The sequence below is a fragment of the Sturnus vulgaris genome, chromosome 4 (assembly GCF_052056855.1).
Source record: "Sturnus vulgaris isolate bStuVul1 chromosome 4, bStuVul1.hap1, whole genome shotgun sequence".
Taxonomy (NCBI): domain Eukaryota; kingdom Metazoa; phylum Chordata; class Aves; order Passeriformes; family Sturnidae; genus Sturnus; species Sturnus vulgaris.
In genome coordinates, this window is record NC_142246.1 from 47,275,569 (window position 1) to 47,292,773 (window position 17,205).

Here is a 17,205-nt window from a genome sequence, read left to right on the forward strand (position 1 = left end):
CCTTGCTTCTTGGAAAGACAAAGATACAGTAACAGACTGCAAGTGAACTTCCAGCATTTTAGTTTTAAAGAACATTCCAGCTGTATATACTTGAGACTAAAACTACCCAAACAGAATGTGAAGCACTACTGAATTAGAGTGATATCTTAGCTATTTCTGTATCACCAGTCATTTATTCCAAATATTTTATGGCATGCTTCAACGTAAATGCACTGTGGAGCATGTACCCTCTGTCTGTCCAATACAATTTACGGTTAATCCAATCCACAGCAAGGCCTTCGGGTGTATCTATAGCTCCATGAATAACCTTTTCACGGTCTGAACCATCCAGATTAGCTCGTTCTATCCATTTCAAGGCCGTGTGGGCAAAGTAAATCTGTGAATAAATAACAGACACGGTGTCATTAGTTCTCATCTCACTTTCTACTCTACCTTCCCTGTCTAGTAACTCCATTTCTAAAATACCTTTTTCATCTGGAAAATTCCCTAAACTGCTTATTCACAAAAGGCTGCACAGGTAACCCGTGATCCCTGATCAAATATAAAGGCACTTATCCTTCAACCAGGATGACTTCTGCAGGCAGATTGTGCTTAGCTGTAAATCCTGGTTGCCCTATATAGAGCCCTCTGGATATCCTGTGGTTTTGTTTCAGCCAGCAGCTACTTCACATGAAGCACAGCTGAGGAAGCAAAAGTAGGAACAGGCAGAAAGAAGCACGTTGTCTTTTCAATGGCTGCACATGTCGAAAAGGGAGAAGTGTGGAGAAGATAGTAGCACTCTGTGTATATTAAGGAGCTGGGAAGGGGAAAAGGAGTTATTAAATTTACTTCTACTTTTTTTCCATTCTTTCATTCTGCAGCTATCTTATTTTTTTACTAGGTGTCTATTCTATAAGGTTCCAACATCTGTAAGGTTCCAAACTAATAAGAGGTTTCTTAGTTTGGGATCAAAAGAAAAGTTCTTTGCTGGCAGGGAAACTAGGTTTGCATTTTCCAAGGATATGTGAATTTTGTCTTGTATCCCAATACCAGAGGGAACCAAACACTGTATGGCACAACTATACCAGAAGCAATGCTGAAGCTTTCTTTGGAAATGGTAACAGCGAAACAAATAGCTTTGCTTTGATGCTAGCCGTGAGGTCAAACCAAAGAGGAGGGAGCCTCTAGCCTTAGATGAGCTAACTCAATACCCTAAGAGCACAAAGGGATGCTGCCTTGCCACCCAGCTCTGTACTGACCGACCAGGCTCCTGCAGCCTGGCCGGCCCCTGCATGTCCCCTCACCCCTGCACTGCCCACCTAGCACCGCAGGAGGGGATCCCGGTGCACACCCGAGTCGCTGGCACAGCTGATCCTCACTCGGCACTGCACAGGGCAGCTGCTGCCTCTCCAGCAGGGCCCTATTTCAGGAGCAAGTGGCAATGTTCCAGAAGTGCTCCTCCTGTAAATGCAGATCTGGTAACATCCACATTAGTTTAACTGTGTCCATCTGGGCCTTGAGATGCTTCCAACAACTTAACTGAGCTCCTCATCAGCTTTCACCATGCCATCCAGTACTCCTTTGCAACACTTTTACAGTGTAAATAAGCCTCTCCATGGGAAAATACAACTATCTGCCACAGAAGGTTTAGCAAAGCACAGCTGAACTCCTGTTCTTCCCAGCTCTGCAGGCAAAGAGTAGGACGCTAGGATATGGCTACACAGACAAACAGGTCTTTATACAGAGAAGAATCCTGCTTCCAACAGCACTATCTATGTGAGGAGCACATTTAGAAGAGCAACAGATTCTTTGAGCATTCAGCAGTTTTGCTCAATAATATCAGGACATGGGAAATAATTCTTGTTGTGATTATTCCAGCATTTATTAGGGATCATACAGATTTAGCTGTATAGAATAAAAGATAACTTTGCTTGTACCACTACGCCATGAAAAAAAACCACAATATATTTCCAGAAAACAACACTGCTTAAGTCTTAATGGAGAAAACTTATCAATCACACAACAGCTCTTTAAAATTGAAATCATACCTGAAGTGAATTTAGAAATCCAAGTTCTCTGTGAATTATTATTTTCAATGTACAAAAAATAAGCAATTAAAGGATGAAACTCTTCAACTAACTTTTGGCAGCCTGTACCAGTTGTGCTCCTAGACAGGCAGCAGAACAACTAGCAGCATAATGCGCAATCCAGATCACTGACAGAGGAAAGGTTAAGGCACATGAAAGCTCAATCCTTTTGTCCTTGCAACACTCCAGAATCCTCTCATTTTTAATGCCTTACCTTATTTTCCACCGGGTCAGAGTCCAGTGCTAAGACTACTCCCATCTGCCAGTCAAGTAAACTTGTATAATCTGTTCCATCAAAACTGATCTGGCGGATATCTTGGCCATTTGCAAATAACAAAAATGGCTTAGGACCTATGGATTAAAATTTGCCAGTATGTTAATTGTACTAAGTTCAAAGTGATCTCTAACTTGAATTACTACCTAAGTAGCATTGTAAATAAGTAACAGCAAAAGACAAAATGAGGAGCAGAAGCAAAAAGAAATTATGGCAATTTTCCTACACTCCAGTTGCCTAAGAAATTAAAAATAAATGTGAATATGAGTTTCAGCATCACCCTCAACATTTCTGACAAAAGGAGCCACTAGTCCTTCTGCATTTCACATTGAGTGCCTCAGCCTCAAGGCAATAATCTCTCTACATTTCACAGCATCACCATAAATGTCATGATAATTTGAATTTTGCATATGGAGAAGTCTTTTGTAGTAAAAGCTAGAAAGATACTGTCCTAAAATATATATATATATATTTAATAAAAAAATTCTTTTTCCTCCCCTCTCTTGGACAATTGCTTATATCTTGGAGGCTGCCCTTTTCTCAGAGGAACAGAACGGTCTAGAATCCAAAAGTGCACATCAAATACTTCAGCTTTCTGGGGTCAGTAGGGAGAAACATCCCTATGTGGAAAGTCCTTTAACAGACTCTTCCCTACCCTGTTCTTCAAATACAGAGACTTCCGTAATGCTGCGTAAGGCAGGAACTATGCCCTTCTTTATGTGAAGGCACAAAACCCTATGTACTGCAAGACAGACTTCCACAGTATGGAAGCCTGGAGTGAAATGCTGAAGGTGGATCACAGATAGAACTTTCTGTGAAGGAGACAGAACCATATACTGGTGCTTGTTCTGGTTTATTTCCAAAATAAGTTGTCTTTCCTAACAACTGATATTTCCCAAGTTTCACAAAGTACTCAAAAAACTCAAAGAACTCAAAAAAGGTTTTGCTTTTATTGGCAGAAATATGCAAGACACCAACCTATAGCAGTGCAGTGCTTTCTGTCTCTCTGAAGCTTGTATCCAGGAAAACAAGCACACTCCCAGGAGGATGGGCTTAAAGAAGAGCATATCTGACTGCAGCCACCATTATCTGGAGAGGTACAACCTTAAGCAGAGCATTGTAAAATTTTACTGTGCCGTTCTTAAAAAAAAAAATGAAATACAACAGAATCAGAGGTATAAGATAATGTTTCACCCTCCTCAGGATTTCTACAGTGCAAATCATCTCAGTGACTGGCAGATTTACCAAAAGGCCTCCTGATGAAAGGAGAAGGCTAGTGACGTGAAAACAAATTAGTAGTAACTTGTTCCAGAGTTTCCCTGAAAACTTACAACACAAGATGTTGTGTTGTAAGACAAGGTGGGAGGGCGGGATACATAAAGAGAGGTCTTTCACGTGTTTCAGAGAGCTCTTCTCCCGTGTAAATCTCATCCCATCTACAACAGAGTAATAAATTTTATCAGACTTTGCACTCCATGCAAAGAAACAGCAAATTAATGCAATTGTCTCCCAGAAGTTTATTAGGCTAGGATGACAAATTCATACTTTCTAATAAAACAAACCAAGATTTCATGTAAAAAGAAACCATTCTTTTGTCATTTTTTTCTGTTACATTTTCAGTACCAACATGACCTAGCAAAACAGAAATAATGACTGAACTATGTGTATAAATTACAGCCCACAATATGAAAGGGATTAAAATGGAAAGAGGATTTTTCACACCATAAGGTTGTCAGTAATGGAGCTGTCTTGACCCCTAAGACTGAAAAGATGCAGCTGAGAAGCTAGAGTCCTCTGAATTTGGAAAATTGCTGAAGTGGGGAATGACAGATTGAGTATAGCAGCTTCAAGTATTCTGACTACAAAAAAATTCCATTTGTGGGTAAGTTAGAGTGACTTTGAACCTGGGCTTCATGATGTCAATGAAATTATCTTCAGGTTTCACCCAAGCCGTAATTTTGCACATATATGTTCTCTCGAGTATAAATTTTAGATGTCTCCCACAACAAAAATCTGTGACATGCCTTGATCTGTGATGACAACAAAAGAACTTGGCCAGCTACTTTGGATATAATTTGGAATATAAATCATATGTTGCTGATACTAAAAATGTTTTAAAAACTAAAGATGAATACTGTTCATGTCAGCACTCAAAGCATCTTATATTCTATTGTCTTTTATCTCATACAATCATTTAAACTGTTCAAAATGAGTGTAAAACGCCTTCATTCACTTCTGGCTCTAGGTGCCAAGAATAAACAGAGCCTGGCAGTCACCAGTCAGTTCAGCCAGAAAAAATGTTACTTACCCGTGCATGTTTTGCCATCCGCTTTGAGCACAGATCCTTCTGGACAAAAGCAAACAGCGCCTTTAGATGTTTGAAGGCAGCCATGACCACATCCAGTGTCATTACTTGTACAGGTAATTAGCTCTACAGTAATTTAAGGAGAAAAAAAATCCTAAATAATGATAAAAACTTTTATTAAGCCCCCAGTAAGAGATATTAACATCTTAAATAGAAGAAGAAGAAGAAGAAGAAGAAGAAGAAGAAGAAGAAGAAGAAGAAGAAGAAGAAGAAGAAGAAGAAGAAGGAGAAGAAGAAGAAAGCAAGGAAACTAAATATATAAATAAATACAAGTGTGATGTTAACAGTACAACATCTGCAGTCTATGTTTTTTTATGCTGGGTTTCTATTTTTCTTTTCCAATTTTTTTCCCCCATCTTCTCCTAATTACAGCCCAGGAGAAAGCAAAAATTGCTGAGTCCTGAAGCCTTTACACTTACCAGCCTTAAATTTCCCAAAATTCTCTGAAGATGTGTTATTAAAATGGAAGTAATTTTGAACACTTTATTTCTTACTTTTCATCAAAAATAGATCAGGTTGTAAAAACTACAAGGAATCTATACAGAAAGAATAAGTATAAAAGATGAAGAGAACGAGGAAGAATTACTTTCCACTACTCCAAGTATAAAAGAGCCAAGATCAATCAAAACAGGAGATGAACCTTCCAGAAACAAAACTGTGTTCCATAGTGTCAATTTAGAAGCTATAAGGGCAAAATCATCTGAGGACTTGGCAATACCTTTCCTTTACTTGCTATTAGAAATATTGCAGTGCCAACATTTTTTTTAGTATTTCTTTAATGAAATTTCACAAGATATGGTCCTTCCACCTTCTGCATTGCAGTGCTCCATCTCTTTGTCCCAAATCTAGTGCCATATGACTGGAACTAATGCAAGATTTCCACAGCTGCCTCTTTGAATCAGCTGCACACATTGGCTCAAATGGTGCACAGCTCTTGCAAATATTCCTTCTCCAGGGCAACTGCATTCTGGACTGGACTGTGCTAACCACTTAAGCACAGCGAATAAGGTCCAGAAAATTCAAGTTTCTTTCTGACCAAAGCTTGGGGCTTTAGATGAAGAGCTTCGTAAAGGACTTGGAGGACAAAGCATCAAAATCTCTGGCCACCATTTGGACTTCTCATCTTGTGCGTCTCTCAAGTTGTATAGTTGGTGAACATCTGCCTTGTGCTGCAGTAGTTAAGGGGTCACACCATCCATTCTGCATCCCTAGCCTGTGCTAGAAAAACCTTATTTTCTATCTAATTTGAGCCACCCAAAATGTAGGCATACAGTTCAAGCTGGTCATCCAAAGTAGGACTGAGTTGCACAGTGTCTAAATGTTGTTTTGGACACAAAATAATATCCCACCTCCCAATAACCTCTGGCTGCAGCCCTGCTATAGCTCTTCTGCTGCAGTCGGCTGCTTTCTGAAGCTGTCACACACACCCTGAACCCCCATGTTTGGGTCACTGAATCCTGCTCCTGGCTCCCTCTTAATAAAGATTAAGAAATGGCTCTTATGGAATCACAGAATATCCTGATTTGAAGACCCACAGAGGTCGTCAAATCCAACTCCTGGTCCTGCCCAGGACTCTTGGAGTCTAAAATAGACTGACTGCTAGAGTCTGTTAGATGGTATGGCTATATTTACTCTCCAGTAGTGATATTTAATATATCCTAGATCCTTATCCTGCCATGATCCACACTGAACTCGTTGGTGTGCACTGGCACTCCTGATTGGGCCTTTTACCAATGTTTTACTTCGATGGAAACAAAGTAGAAGGACCTTTGTCCATGGATAAGTTTCACTTCAAAACTGACCGACAATATCCCAGGACCTCAAAACTTGGAAACTTAACACATTTTATGTTCTAGACTTACTTCAGAAAGGCTTCATTCATTTTTAGGCTAAGCATACACATTTAATTCCACAAATGTCATACATATTAGCAATGCTATCAGCCCTAATCTGAAAATACGTGATGCTGTGAGCTGGTCTTTCAGAGACTGGGCAAATCCTTACAGAGTGAGCCAAATTCAGAGACCACATTTAAAAATATGTAACTGCTTATCCGCCTGGAATGTGTCACCGGGCCTAATCTGAGAAGAGGTCTCTCTGGAGACATGACTTGGTTTTTTTTCCTCTGAAAAGGTATATACAATTTCTCACTGTAACTTATACTTCCTTGAACACGACATCTGAAATCAGTTCGCGCAGTTTAAGCCGATCCCGCTTAGATAAATATGGGATTGGAAGCAAGCAACGCAATACACAAAAGCTTCAGCACTTCCAGTGTTAAATGAGGACTGTCTCCAATAGGATACTCCAAGTGTTTGTTACAGCTCCTTACCGTGACATGTTTTCCTATCAGGCAGCAGAACAAAGCCTCTTGGGCAGGTACAGTAATAGGAACCAGGAATGTTCACACAGCCTAAAGTGCAGCCATGGTTCCAGAAGCCACATTCATTAATGTCTGCAAAAAAAAAAAAAAAGAACTTGTGTCAGAATAACGTTATCAGCCAATGCTAGAGAATATATTAATGAAACAAAGTAAGAGTCTGAAAAAGTACATCTTTTTTTTGCATCCATTTCACAAAAATGTGTTTTTCCTAATAAACTATAAGAAAACAAGTTTGCAGACATCATCCAAATCAGTGTTAAAAACCTTCTGGCAAAACATACTCATGCTCTGTGTGTCCAGCATAGGTGCCTGGAGGACTTTCCATAGAGATTCCAGTGCCATTTAAATCCTGTACACGTCCAAAAAATGTACATTGGACACCTTCTTAAAACAAAAAATCCCTTTAAAAATTTGGATTCAACATGACATAAGTAAAAATCTCAAAACACAAGTGTATTAAAAGTTGAAACTCAGAAATCAAACCTGAGAATTTCCTTAGAACTGGAATGCTGATGCTCAAGCAAGTTTGTAAATCCTGTAAGCTAGAAATTCTGATGCCATTATGTCTTACAAAATCTGGTCATTTAGTGAAAGAGATGCTTTAAAAATTATTATATTTTCTATTATTAATAGCAATTTTAGATTTTAAATAAAACAACCCAGATTAAAATATTTAGAGGCATGTTAAGAATTTCTGTCTTTTTTTAAATGATACTTCAGACAGACATCCTGTTGCTGAATTATTCAGTATTTCACCTTTAGTGATACATCCAGTTTCATCCTTACTTAAAAATTAAATTAGCACACATAAGCATTTCTACTTATCTGAAGCTCCTTTACCTACTCAGACTAAGACCAAAATTTCTGACAAGAATAGCATCTGTGACACTTTCATAGGTCTCTTTTAAAACTTTCAGAACTTGGAAGGATACAGAACTGAAGTGGCACGCTGAAATTTTTAGAAGCTCATAGTAATTTTTCAAACTCAAGATACTAAGTAAAAGAACAGAAGAATTTTTTCATGTGGTGGAATAAAGCTGATGAGCAATTCATGTATTACCTTCACAAAACTGTTTATTTCGACTTAAAATAAAGCCACTAGAACATTTACACCGATGAGTCCTTGAGTCTGGCCTGCAGATTCTTCTTCTGCACTTTTCTCTGTTCAAATCACAGATTCCTTTTTCTGAAAGAACAATTGCAGTGTAAATAGAATTGAGTTCTTATTATATTAACCTTCCATTAGAAATATGATATGTTTTTTCTTCTCAACATCTGCTTGCTCAACAAGCTGAGGAATTTCTTATCAATAAAAAATAATTTCATTTTTTTCCATTGGTAAAATCAGGCAAAAAGCCAATCACTGTAAAAATGAAAGTCCTTGGAATACTAGGAGTAGGTGTGTGCAAACAATTATTTCAAACTCTATGTCAGCACAAGCAGATCTAGAGAGAGCCTGAACTATGGGATGGTTTGGTTTGGGTCTATACCTACAGTGACTATGAGAGGGAAAATTCAAGATTCCTACACCCCCAGTCCTGCACACATAAAACACTCAGAAATAAGAACAACACAGAGAGAGCACTTATGCAAAAAAGAGAGTGAAGAGAGATTTTTAAGACACAGCATACAAAGACTGTTGTTATTAATATTATTATTATTGGAGATTATAGTGGAGTATTATGGCCACACTACTACTCATATTATTTAACAAAAAAGATAACTGGAGAGATTATACTGACCATGTGTTTCATTTGGGCAAAAGGTATTAGTGCATAAAGAATCATTTATATTGGTGTGGATCTATGAGAAATACAAGCATTTTAAATGCTGAGCTCAAATTTCAAATTCAGAACCTTTCTTCAAAGGAAGAAGAAAAAATGTGTCCAACAGGTCCCCAGGAGCCTTCCTATTTCTCCTGCTTCACAGGAAAAGCTACTCCAATATCCTTTTTCATGGGAAGGATTTGCAGAGCCTCATATCTGTGCTCAGCTATCTTTCAGGGCTGGTGCTTTCACAGATATGTAGCACTCATGATTTTATTTTTTGTCTCCAAAATGATTATTTTTGTTTGAACTGCTGCTATTGAATGTTTTGTGCAGCCACACAAAATGCAGTCTTTGTCCTTGGCTGTGTGCATAAATCATCACAGGCACATACAGGCAAAGAAATGAATATCTGACCAATTTTCTTGTGCTGTTTCCAATTCACAATCTAAAATCCAACAGATGGAAGACTGCATAATATTTAAGCTCCAAGTTTGGCCCCTTGGTGGAATGACAGACCACATCTATAAAAGTAATAATATGTAATTTCCCAGACAGACACTGCAGCTTGACTACAGGCACAGACACCTTGCACATATTTGGTAAACTGGTTAAGTCTTTTCTAGCAAAGGTCATATCATTAAATGCAAAATTATGAATGGATGACTAGGGACTAGGGAGATATTATCTGTTATTTAGCATGTTGTATTTTAAGAGACTTTAATTTTGTGTGGTCTTAGGTGAGCCTCTCGTTTAGTAGAATTAATTTTGAATTGGACACAATCTTTTTCTACTGCAACTGAATCAGGAACATACAGCAGTGAAGAGTCTAATCTTCAAATAAAGAACTCATTAGAATGACGAAAGTGCAAGTTCATGCAACCACAAAACAACAGAATCCATAAACAAGACTATATTCAAGGCCGCATCACATGCTCATCATTGTTCCTGATTTTTCATCCCATGGTTGTACCATTATTGATCTAAGTCGTCTAAAAAGACCTAAGATACCTGGGAGGTACAGAATAAATAACAGAAGCTATATTTTTTATATAGCTTCTTTATATAGCAGAAGTTTTGCCATATAGACAATCTCAAGAAGATAATTTTTAACTGACTAACTATTAGAACCCTATGTAGCCATATCAGTACATTAAACCCAATCACATTTCAAAGCTTAAAAAGAATGGTGATTAAAGTGTGAATCACAAAGTTTATAATGTAATACTTTCTCGAAGAACATCATTACTACTACACACTTAATAACTTATTTGTGTTTTATGGGTTTTTTTTCCCCTCCCATAATCTGTCTTACATGGAAATGCATAGATATTAGCCTGATGCTAGTATCTTACATTGGAAAAAAATACAACATAATTTCTCAAAAAAAAATAAAAAAATAAAACCAAGTGTACTGAATATAATTAATCTGTTAGGAAAGATTCTTTCAAAGAATTCTGTGGGCAGTATTTGAGATTTTAAGGTATTTCAGTTATTTTATGAGTTGTTACTTGAAGTGCCACACCAGAGTTGTTCTGTGGGTTACAACAAACCCCTAGATGAATTAATGCTCTTCTCTCTTCTTATTGGCACTGACCAATCGAAGGAAGTAATTTGAAAGAGAAAGGGAAGAGGGGATCTGAGGATTTAAGTAGCAAAGTAAATAATTCAAATTCCAGTAAAATAATAAAGTCATATCAATTGCACACTTCTCTTACGTTCCTTTTTCATCTGAAGGAACTAGTTACCTCCTTTAAAGAAGGCTTGATAATTCACAGCTGACACTACATTGCAATGTACATTTTTTTAGCTGGTACAGAGCATCCAATTAGTCTAGGTATGCTTTTATCTTCAGGTTTCTCTGTTGTAAGATCAGCTATAAATCTCATTTGAACTCCAGGCTCATTAGTCCTCCTTTCATCGCTGTTCTTGCATTGGATAAGCCAAGCAACGCACATACAAAGTCCAAAAGGCTCATCTGGATTCAGCCTGTTAAGCTTCTTTCTACTCCGTAACTTCCCAGACATTTTTACAAGAAGTTGTTTGGAATTCTTTTTAAAAAGCCTACTGCTTACAACACTTACTATTGTATAAAAATTTACTAAACATGTTGGAAATACACATATATTTAAAAATATTGGTAGGTTACATATTAATAAAAGCAGGGAAAGCCCATTTCCGTGGAAAGAGAAATGCCGGAAAGCAGAACGCTCCAGTGGAATAAATGGAGCAAATCTTCTGAGAGTATAATAAAGGCTAAGTGCCCACAGCCACTGAAATTAAGCTGCACATTCTTGCCCTAGTTCCTCTATGTGACAGCACCAAATGTGTCAGTAGAAAAAAGTGCTTCCATTTGCCAGGACAGCCATTTTCCCCAAAGTAAGGACAGTTCAAGTATTGTCTCTGAATAGAGACTCCCTGTGCTTACAAGAGTAAGCTTGATTTCCAGGAACACTTTATCTTCTGCATCTCAACACATCCTGGCACTACAAACAAAGCATTTGAAGGGGAAAGTTTCTTTGGAGGTTTTGATCTTCCCACTCAGACCAGTCTTCAGACGGCACCGACTTCATGGTACTACATAAAGCTGTTGGTTGGCATGAAGAACGACAAAGCCTATTTTATAGTAGCTATTTAAGAATAGTTCAAATATATATTTACAGTTTCATTTTTGCTCATATAAACTAAAACAAACACTACATTCTCCCCATGTCATTATACCTCTAGGAATCTATGGCAATCTTCCCTTGGGAGTTGTGCAACCACTGCTTGACACACAAATACCTCCACACTTTTTGCTCCATTGTTCTTATCTAAGCAGAACTGGTGACAAAAGCTATTCCATTAAAGCAAGATTGCTCTGCTCCCCAGAGACTAGAGGACAAGACATTATTTTCCTGGACATCCTCCACGTCTACTGCCTCAGCAGGAATCCTCAAGGAAGCTGAACTATTGATAGTCAATTATCTTCATTTTTGGATCCACAGTGAAAGGCAGTGAGTTGACCAACTCACACAGTGGGCTGCAATTGCTATCAGTTAAAGAGATAGGAGTCTCTTATCCTATAGCTATTATAGCAGCTTCAAGACTGTTTAAGACCTGCTGGCTTTTAATTGAATCATTTCACAACAAAGCTGAGACATCCACTTGTAGAACATATTGTGTGCTTAAAACCTTTTGCTGCCATAATAATCAGAGTTGTTTAGAGACGCCTTAGACTAAAACTTTCAGAATGAAGTAGACATTTGGTGAGGATAATGTAGACAGAGGATTAAAAATCTGTATGCTTTGTGCATCTGGCAGGAAAGCATAAAAGCATAAAAGGCAAGAGAAATGAGAAAGTCGCATTTATCTGCATGTGTATAGAGATTAATGTATATAAATTAATAGTGAATGCTTGGCATGCTTCTACCCTGATACTCAGCTGAAGCTGCACCCACCAAGTGAAACTGTGGACCACTGAAGTGAAAAAAACTTTTTCCTTTATTTCACTTTGGCCTGGAATTTTGCCAAAGAAAATTCTTACTGCAGAGAATCAGAGTATATGACATTATTATTCTCACACAAAGCAGCGTTACATTTACTTACCCAAATCCTGAGAATCAATCCTTGCACCTGGCTGTTTAAATGGATGTACTATTTTTATCTCCACTGGTGGGAAAAATGATGGCTTCAGGCTAATTGTGACTACAACGTTTCCAGTATATTTGTTGGCTCTCCATATCATGCCAGACTTCAAGTCTGAGTAGTACAGGTGCTCAGCAAAGAGAGACATACCAAGCAATTGATGTCTACAAGAGAAGAGAGCAAAATATCCCTATATATTTACTCACTCAAACATTTTCTGGGTGCCCAGTTCAGTCAGGTTCACTGAAAATTACCTTTCTTTGAATTGTATATATATATATATATATATATATATATATATATATATATACACATACAATATAGTATCGTCTATATATGTGAATCAGAAGAGGTACAGAGACATTCCCAAAATAATTCACCACTCATAATCTTGCAAAGGTCCAAGAAATAGACACAAAATGGATAACCTGCATTTCTCAAAGGTTTAATGGATCTATTCGTCAGGACTGCCTTAACTGGGAGAGAAAGTCTAGATTTGACCCTGCGACTGGTCAACCCAGCAAACAAAATGGAAACTTGGTTTGTTGAAAGATGTAGGTCAGTCAAGTTCCACCATTTCCCAATATCCAGTGCCTGCTCTGACAATTCTGACAGTCTGAGGAAATCGAGGTGGAGATGGAGTTGTAGGAGTAGGGCACTCCTAAAATCCATCTTCTGCTGCTTCTCCTATCTCAGGAACATAGTTTCCATTCACTGGTCAATTATAGCACCTAGCAGGAATCACAAAAGGGTCAAGCTTTAAATAAGACAGAAAGCCCAAAAATACCAAAAGCAGTATTTTGTCTTCCACTTTCCAGTACGTAATCCAGGTGGAAAACTGAGAATCCAGATCATCCAGGCTAAAGGATTAATGCTCCAGTGAATGACAACAAACTCAAGAGACAAAGGGAAAAGAAGTAAGGAAAAATCCAAAGCGACTGCTGGCAATGTAGGGAGAAATCATCATATGCAAGTGGTGGCCACATATTTCAATCAGTGGGCCAGCAAAACTGTGTATTTTTCTCAGTTTGCTGTTGGAAATCCCTTTTCCACAAGTGGCAACCCAACCATACTGAAAGACTCTGCAGTGACAGCCTTTTCCTGATCCCCTCACTGACCCCATGACCACCACTGTGCACCTGCACCCCTGCACAGCATGGAGACCAAAAGCACCAGGGCCAAAGAGCCCCTTCAGCTGTGCTTAGCACTGGCACTGGGAAGGGACAATTCTCTTGCACAGTTCTCACCGTGTCTGCTGATGCTTCTTGGAGAGCCTGAGCACAGGACTGAGCCTCCCCAGCCAGCAGCTGAGGAGGACAACAGGCTTAGATGAGGATGGAGCTCAGTCTCCTGAGCACAGCTCAGACACCTGAGCTCACCCACTGTGACCTTGGATAAAACATTTAATCTCTCCTTTTGGCTCCTCTATCTGCAGAAAAAGGCCACTAATAAACACTCAGAGAGGATTTCTAAGGATTATTTAGTTATCATATGCTGAAAACTTGGAAGATGGAGAGTGCTGAGTGGCAGTATTATCCTTATAATCGTGACATTTTTCCATTTTCCTATCATTAATGTTACATTTACAGTCACAGGCCATTTACACTACTCTTTATACTCCTTATGTTGTGAATTGACCCAATAAAAGGGAGAATGAGGGAGAGAGCTTAACTGAATCCCTGGAATTAATATTTTATTTCTGACAAGCTGAGGACAACTGACCGGGCAGAATTTCTGAGGAAACGAACAGCTTCACCATCATAGTCACATGATCCAATATGGGAAATTTCTTTTCCATGGTCATGTTGGATCCAGTAGAGCCTTGTGTCAACCAAATCTAGTGAGATGGCCTTTATTTTTTCTGTAGTTTTAAAAATATTTTCCATATCATTTCCACTGAGGGACACTCGGTATATGCTGGAAACTGTACCATCTGAAGACAAAAATAACAGCCTGCAGGCAAGAGAGGCATGTTTAAAGAGCAACACAAAACAAAAGAAAAAAAATATAACAAACAAACCCTATATTTTTCCAAATCACATCACAGCTACACACTCTTCATTTAGTTATTTAGTTTCTCCTGTATACAAAATTTCTCAGTATTGGTACTAGAACTATGAGTACTGCTGGAGATACTAGAAACTAGCTTTACTAGAGGTAGCAGCAATTTCCCTCAAGTGGGTCAAGCAGGAATCAGCCCAGCTTAACCACAAAGTACTATTGTCTGTCTCTCTGCTTTGTTCAGCCATGCAATCAGTCAAAGAAACTGGAATAATTTCTCAAATCTACAGGGAGCTCCTGCAAATTTGAGGAAAGGCAGGTCTGGTGTCCAGGCCCTTAATCCCGTTGAGATGGCAAGATTCCAAAGACTATTAGCAATGCTACTATCATCAGAAGATTGGTTTATGTGCAAATGTATTAGGAAAGAACACATGAGCCATGAGCCTTAATATTAAAATAGTTGCACACACTGCTGGGCAACTTTAATGCAAATCAGAAGTGGCAGCAAAGATATGCTCTTGCTAAACAAAACAGAAACATTTCAAATTCTGCTCAAGCTTTTTTTTTCTTTTTCTTTTTTTTTCTTTTTCTTTTTTTTTTTTTTTTTTGCAACTTTAATGCAAGAGGTTTTGTGTAAGAGAAGATTAGCATGGAGAGGCCACTATGACAACTCACACTGGTAACCCTTGAGGAGCCAGGCCTCTCATGTGAGCATGGTTCTCAATGTAAATTACTTGAAACTGAAAGGAGCATCTCTATGAAGGCCAAACTACTAGTAATGCTAAGCAGCAAAAGTGGATTCAAAACCAATATTCAAAGACATCAATAAAGAAACAGGGAAACAACAGCAAACTGTCAGTTTAGACTTTTTTTCAGAAAACACCAATTTATGTTCTAAGTGTGCTGTGTCTGGAGCACAAGTGACTCTCAGCATTTGCAGGCATCATTCCCTTTGCTTCTCCAATACTGCTTTCCTACCGAGAAACTTTGCTGAGTAAGGATAGATTGAGATTGGATATTAGGAAGAAATTCTTTAATGTGAGGGTGGTGAGGTGCTGGAATAGGTTGCCCAGAGAAGTTGTAGATGCCCCACCCCTGGAATTGCTTAAAGCAGATCAGGTGGAACTTAGTGCAACCTGGTCTAATTGAAAGTGTCCTTGTCCATGGTGAATGGGTTGGAACTAGATGACCTTTACAGTCTCTTCTAACTCATTTCTACAATTCCATGAAACCACAATCATAGTACTTTACATATTTGGAGTCCAATTCAATGAAATTACTAACCCCTTTAAAATTACCTTTGTACAGCATCAATGGTAATCCTTGTAGGACGACCAACAGCTCTTAGAAGAACTCGGCGTTTCTTCCCATTCATGTCTGTTGCTTCTATGGTTCCTTTCTGTCTGTGGGCCCAGAGAATGTCTTGATTTATCCAGTCAATAGCAAATCCTGAAATACCTTTGTCTATGTAACACAGTCTCTGTAAACAAGAATAAAAGAGTTGATAAGAGGAATCCTAATGACTACTCTAACTTGGCTTTCGTTACAGGGAATAGAATACTCAGCTAAAACTTTCCAGTTCATTTCTTTGCCTGCTTCATTTTCTTTCATACCTGTAGCTATTTCTCTTTCTTTTCTTTTCATCACTTTCATTTGGTCTCTGTACTTACACATACCCCCTCTGAACTGAATGACTCCCTGCAAAAGGAGAAGCTGCTCTGCACATGAAATACACGGGATTAATATTTAGCTACAAGTTTTTGCATTTGGCACACCATGAAGCACCCAGGCCTGTACTGTTACAGATGGAAGTCTCCTAGCACACTGCTGCTGGACTCTGATCCTTTAAAATTAGTGAAAGTACATGTGTGAAAACTCCATACAGGTAAATGATACTGGCAATCTCTCTCTCAAACAGAAGAACACTCCCACAACAATTAAGTTCAGCCACAGCAGCTTGTCTACTCTTCTTAATCAGACAGATACAATGAACAGCGCAGTATTTCCTGAACAAAAAATAAAGTGCTAAAAGCATTTATGCAACCACAGAAACCAATAAAAGATTTGAGAAAAATGAGCAGAAATTCAAGCACATTTTTCTCATAGCATTTGTGTCAGCTTGTGTTACAATAATCTTGAAGACAAAATTGTAACGCCAGAGAATAATCTATAACTGATAGAAACATTAATGTCTACAAAGTCTTAGTTTGTCTGAATTTACTCTCCTTCATTTTTAGCTTGCCTTCACCTGATCCACAGAAAATACTGTAGGTACTGAATGTGAATGCCAGTAAAACAGCCTGGGCTCAGGATCAGAACTATTACAACAGCAAAAGTAAAGTGCTAATTGATGAACAGTAAAGGCAGAACTATACCCAAGGAGCAGGTGGTTTCCATAGAGGGGCTTACACCCGTTAGCTAGGAGAATTCCAAAGAACTGATTACTTTACCTCTTGTTCTGTGCCATTTAGGTGAATTCTTTGAAGTAGTCGCCTTTCAGAGTCTACCCAATACAATTTCTCTTCTACATAATGAAAATCCATAAGTGTTGATGGACCAGTATCAGCAACCAATCTTTCATGATTTGTCCCTTCAGTGTCAATTCTAAAGATGGCATTTCCATGGCTAAAAAGCAGGAATGGTGCTGGGTCTGGTGTGGAGAAAACAAAATTAGTCCAATTAATTGATAATCATTGCATTTTTGCTGCATTAAATTCTCATCA

The 17,205-nt window shown here is 38.4% G+C and overlaps 1 protein-coding gene across 7 annotated transcripts in view; it reads right to left on the reverse strand.

Annotated features, from left to right (window-relative positions):
* Nucleotides 1-17,205, reverse strand: part of EGF (epidermal growth factor) — a 57,094-nt gene that overhangs the window by 26,654 nt on the left and 13,235 nt on the right. For all 7 annotated transcript variants that reach the window (XM_088163831.1, XM_088163828.1, XM_088163829.1 and 4 more), the window contains 10 exons: nt 16,933-17,132; nt 15,781-15,962; nt 14,204-14,434; nt 12,443-12,645; nt 8,149-8,274; nt 7,038-7,160; nt 4,649-4,771; nt 3,319-3,444; nt 2,281-2,417; nt 228-376 (listed from right to left, as the gene is read on the reverse strand). In XM_088163831.1, coding sequence (XP_088019957.1) covers nt 228-376; nt 2,281-2,417; nt 3,319-3,444; nt 4,649-4,771; nt 7,038-7,160; nt 8,149-8,274; nt 12,443-12,645; nt 14,204-14,434; nt 15,781-15,962; nt 16,933-17,132 — 1,600 coding nt within the window. The remainder of the gene's footprint in view (nt 1-227; nt 377-2,280; nt 2,418-3,318; nt 3,445-4,648; nt 4,772-7,037; nt 7,161-8,148; nt 8,275-12,442; nt 12,646-14,203; nt 14,435-15,780; nt 15,963-16,932; nt 17,133-17,205) is intronic.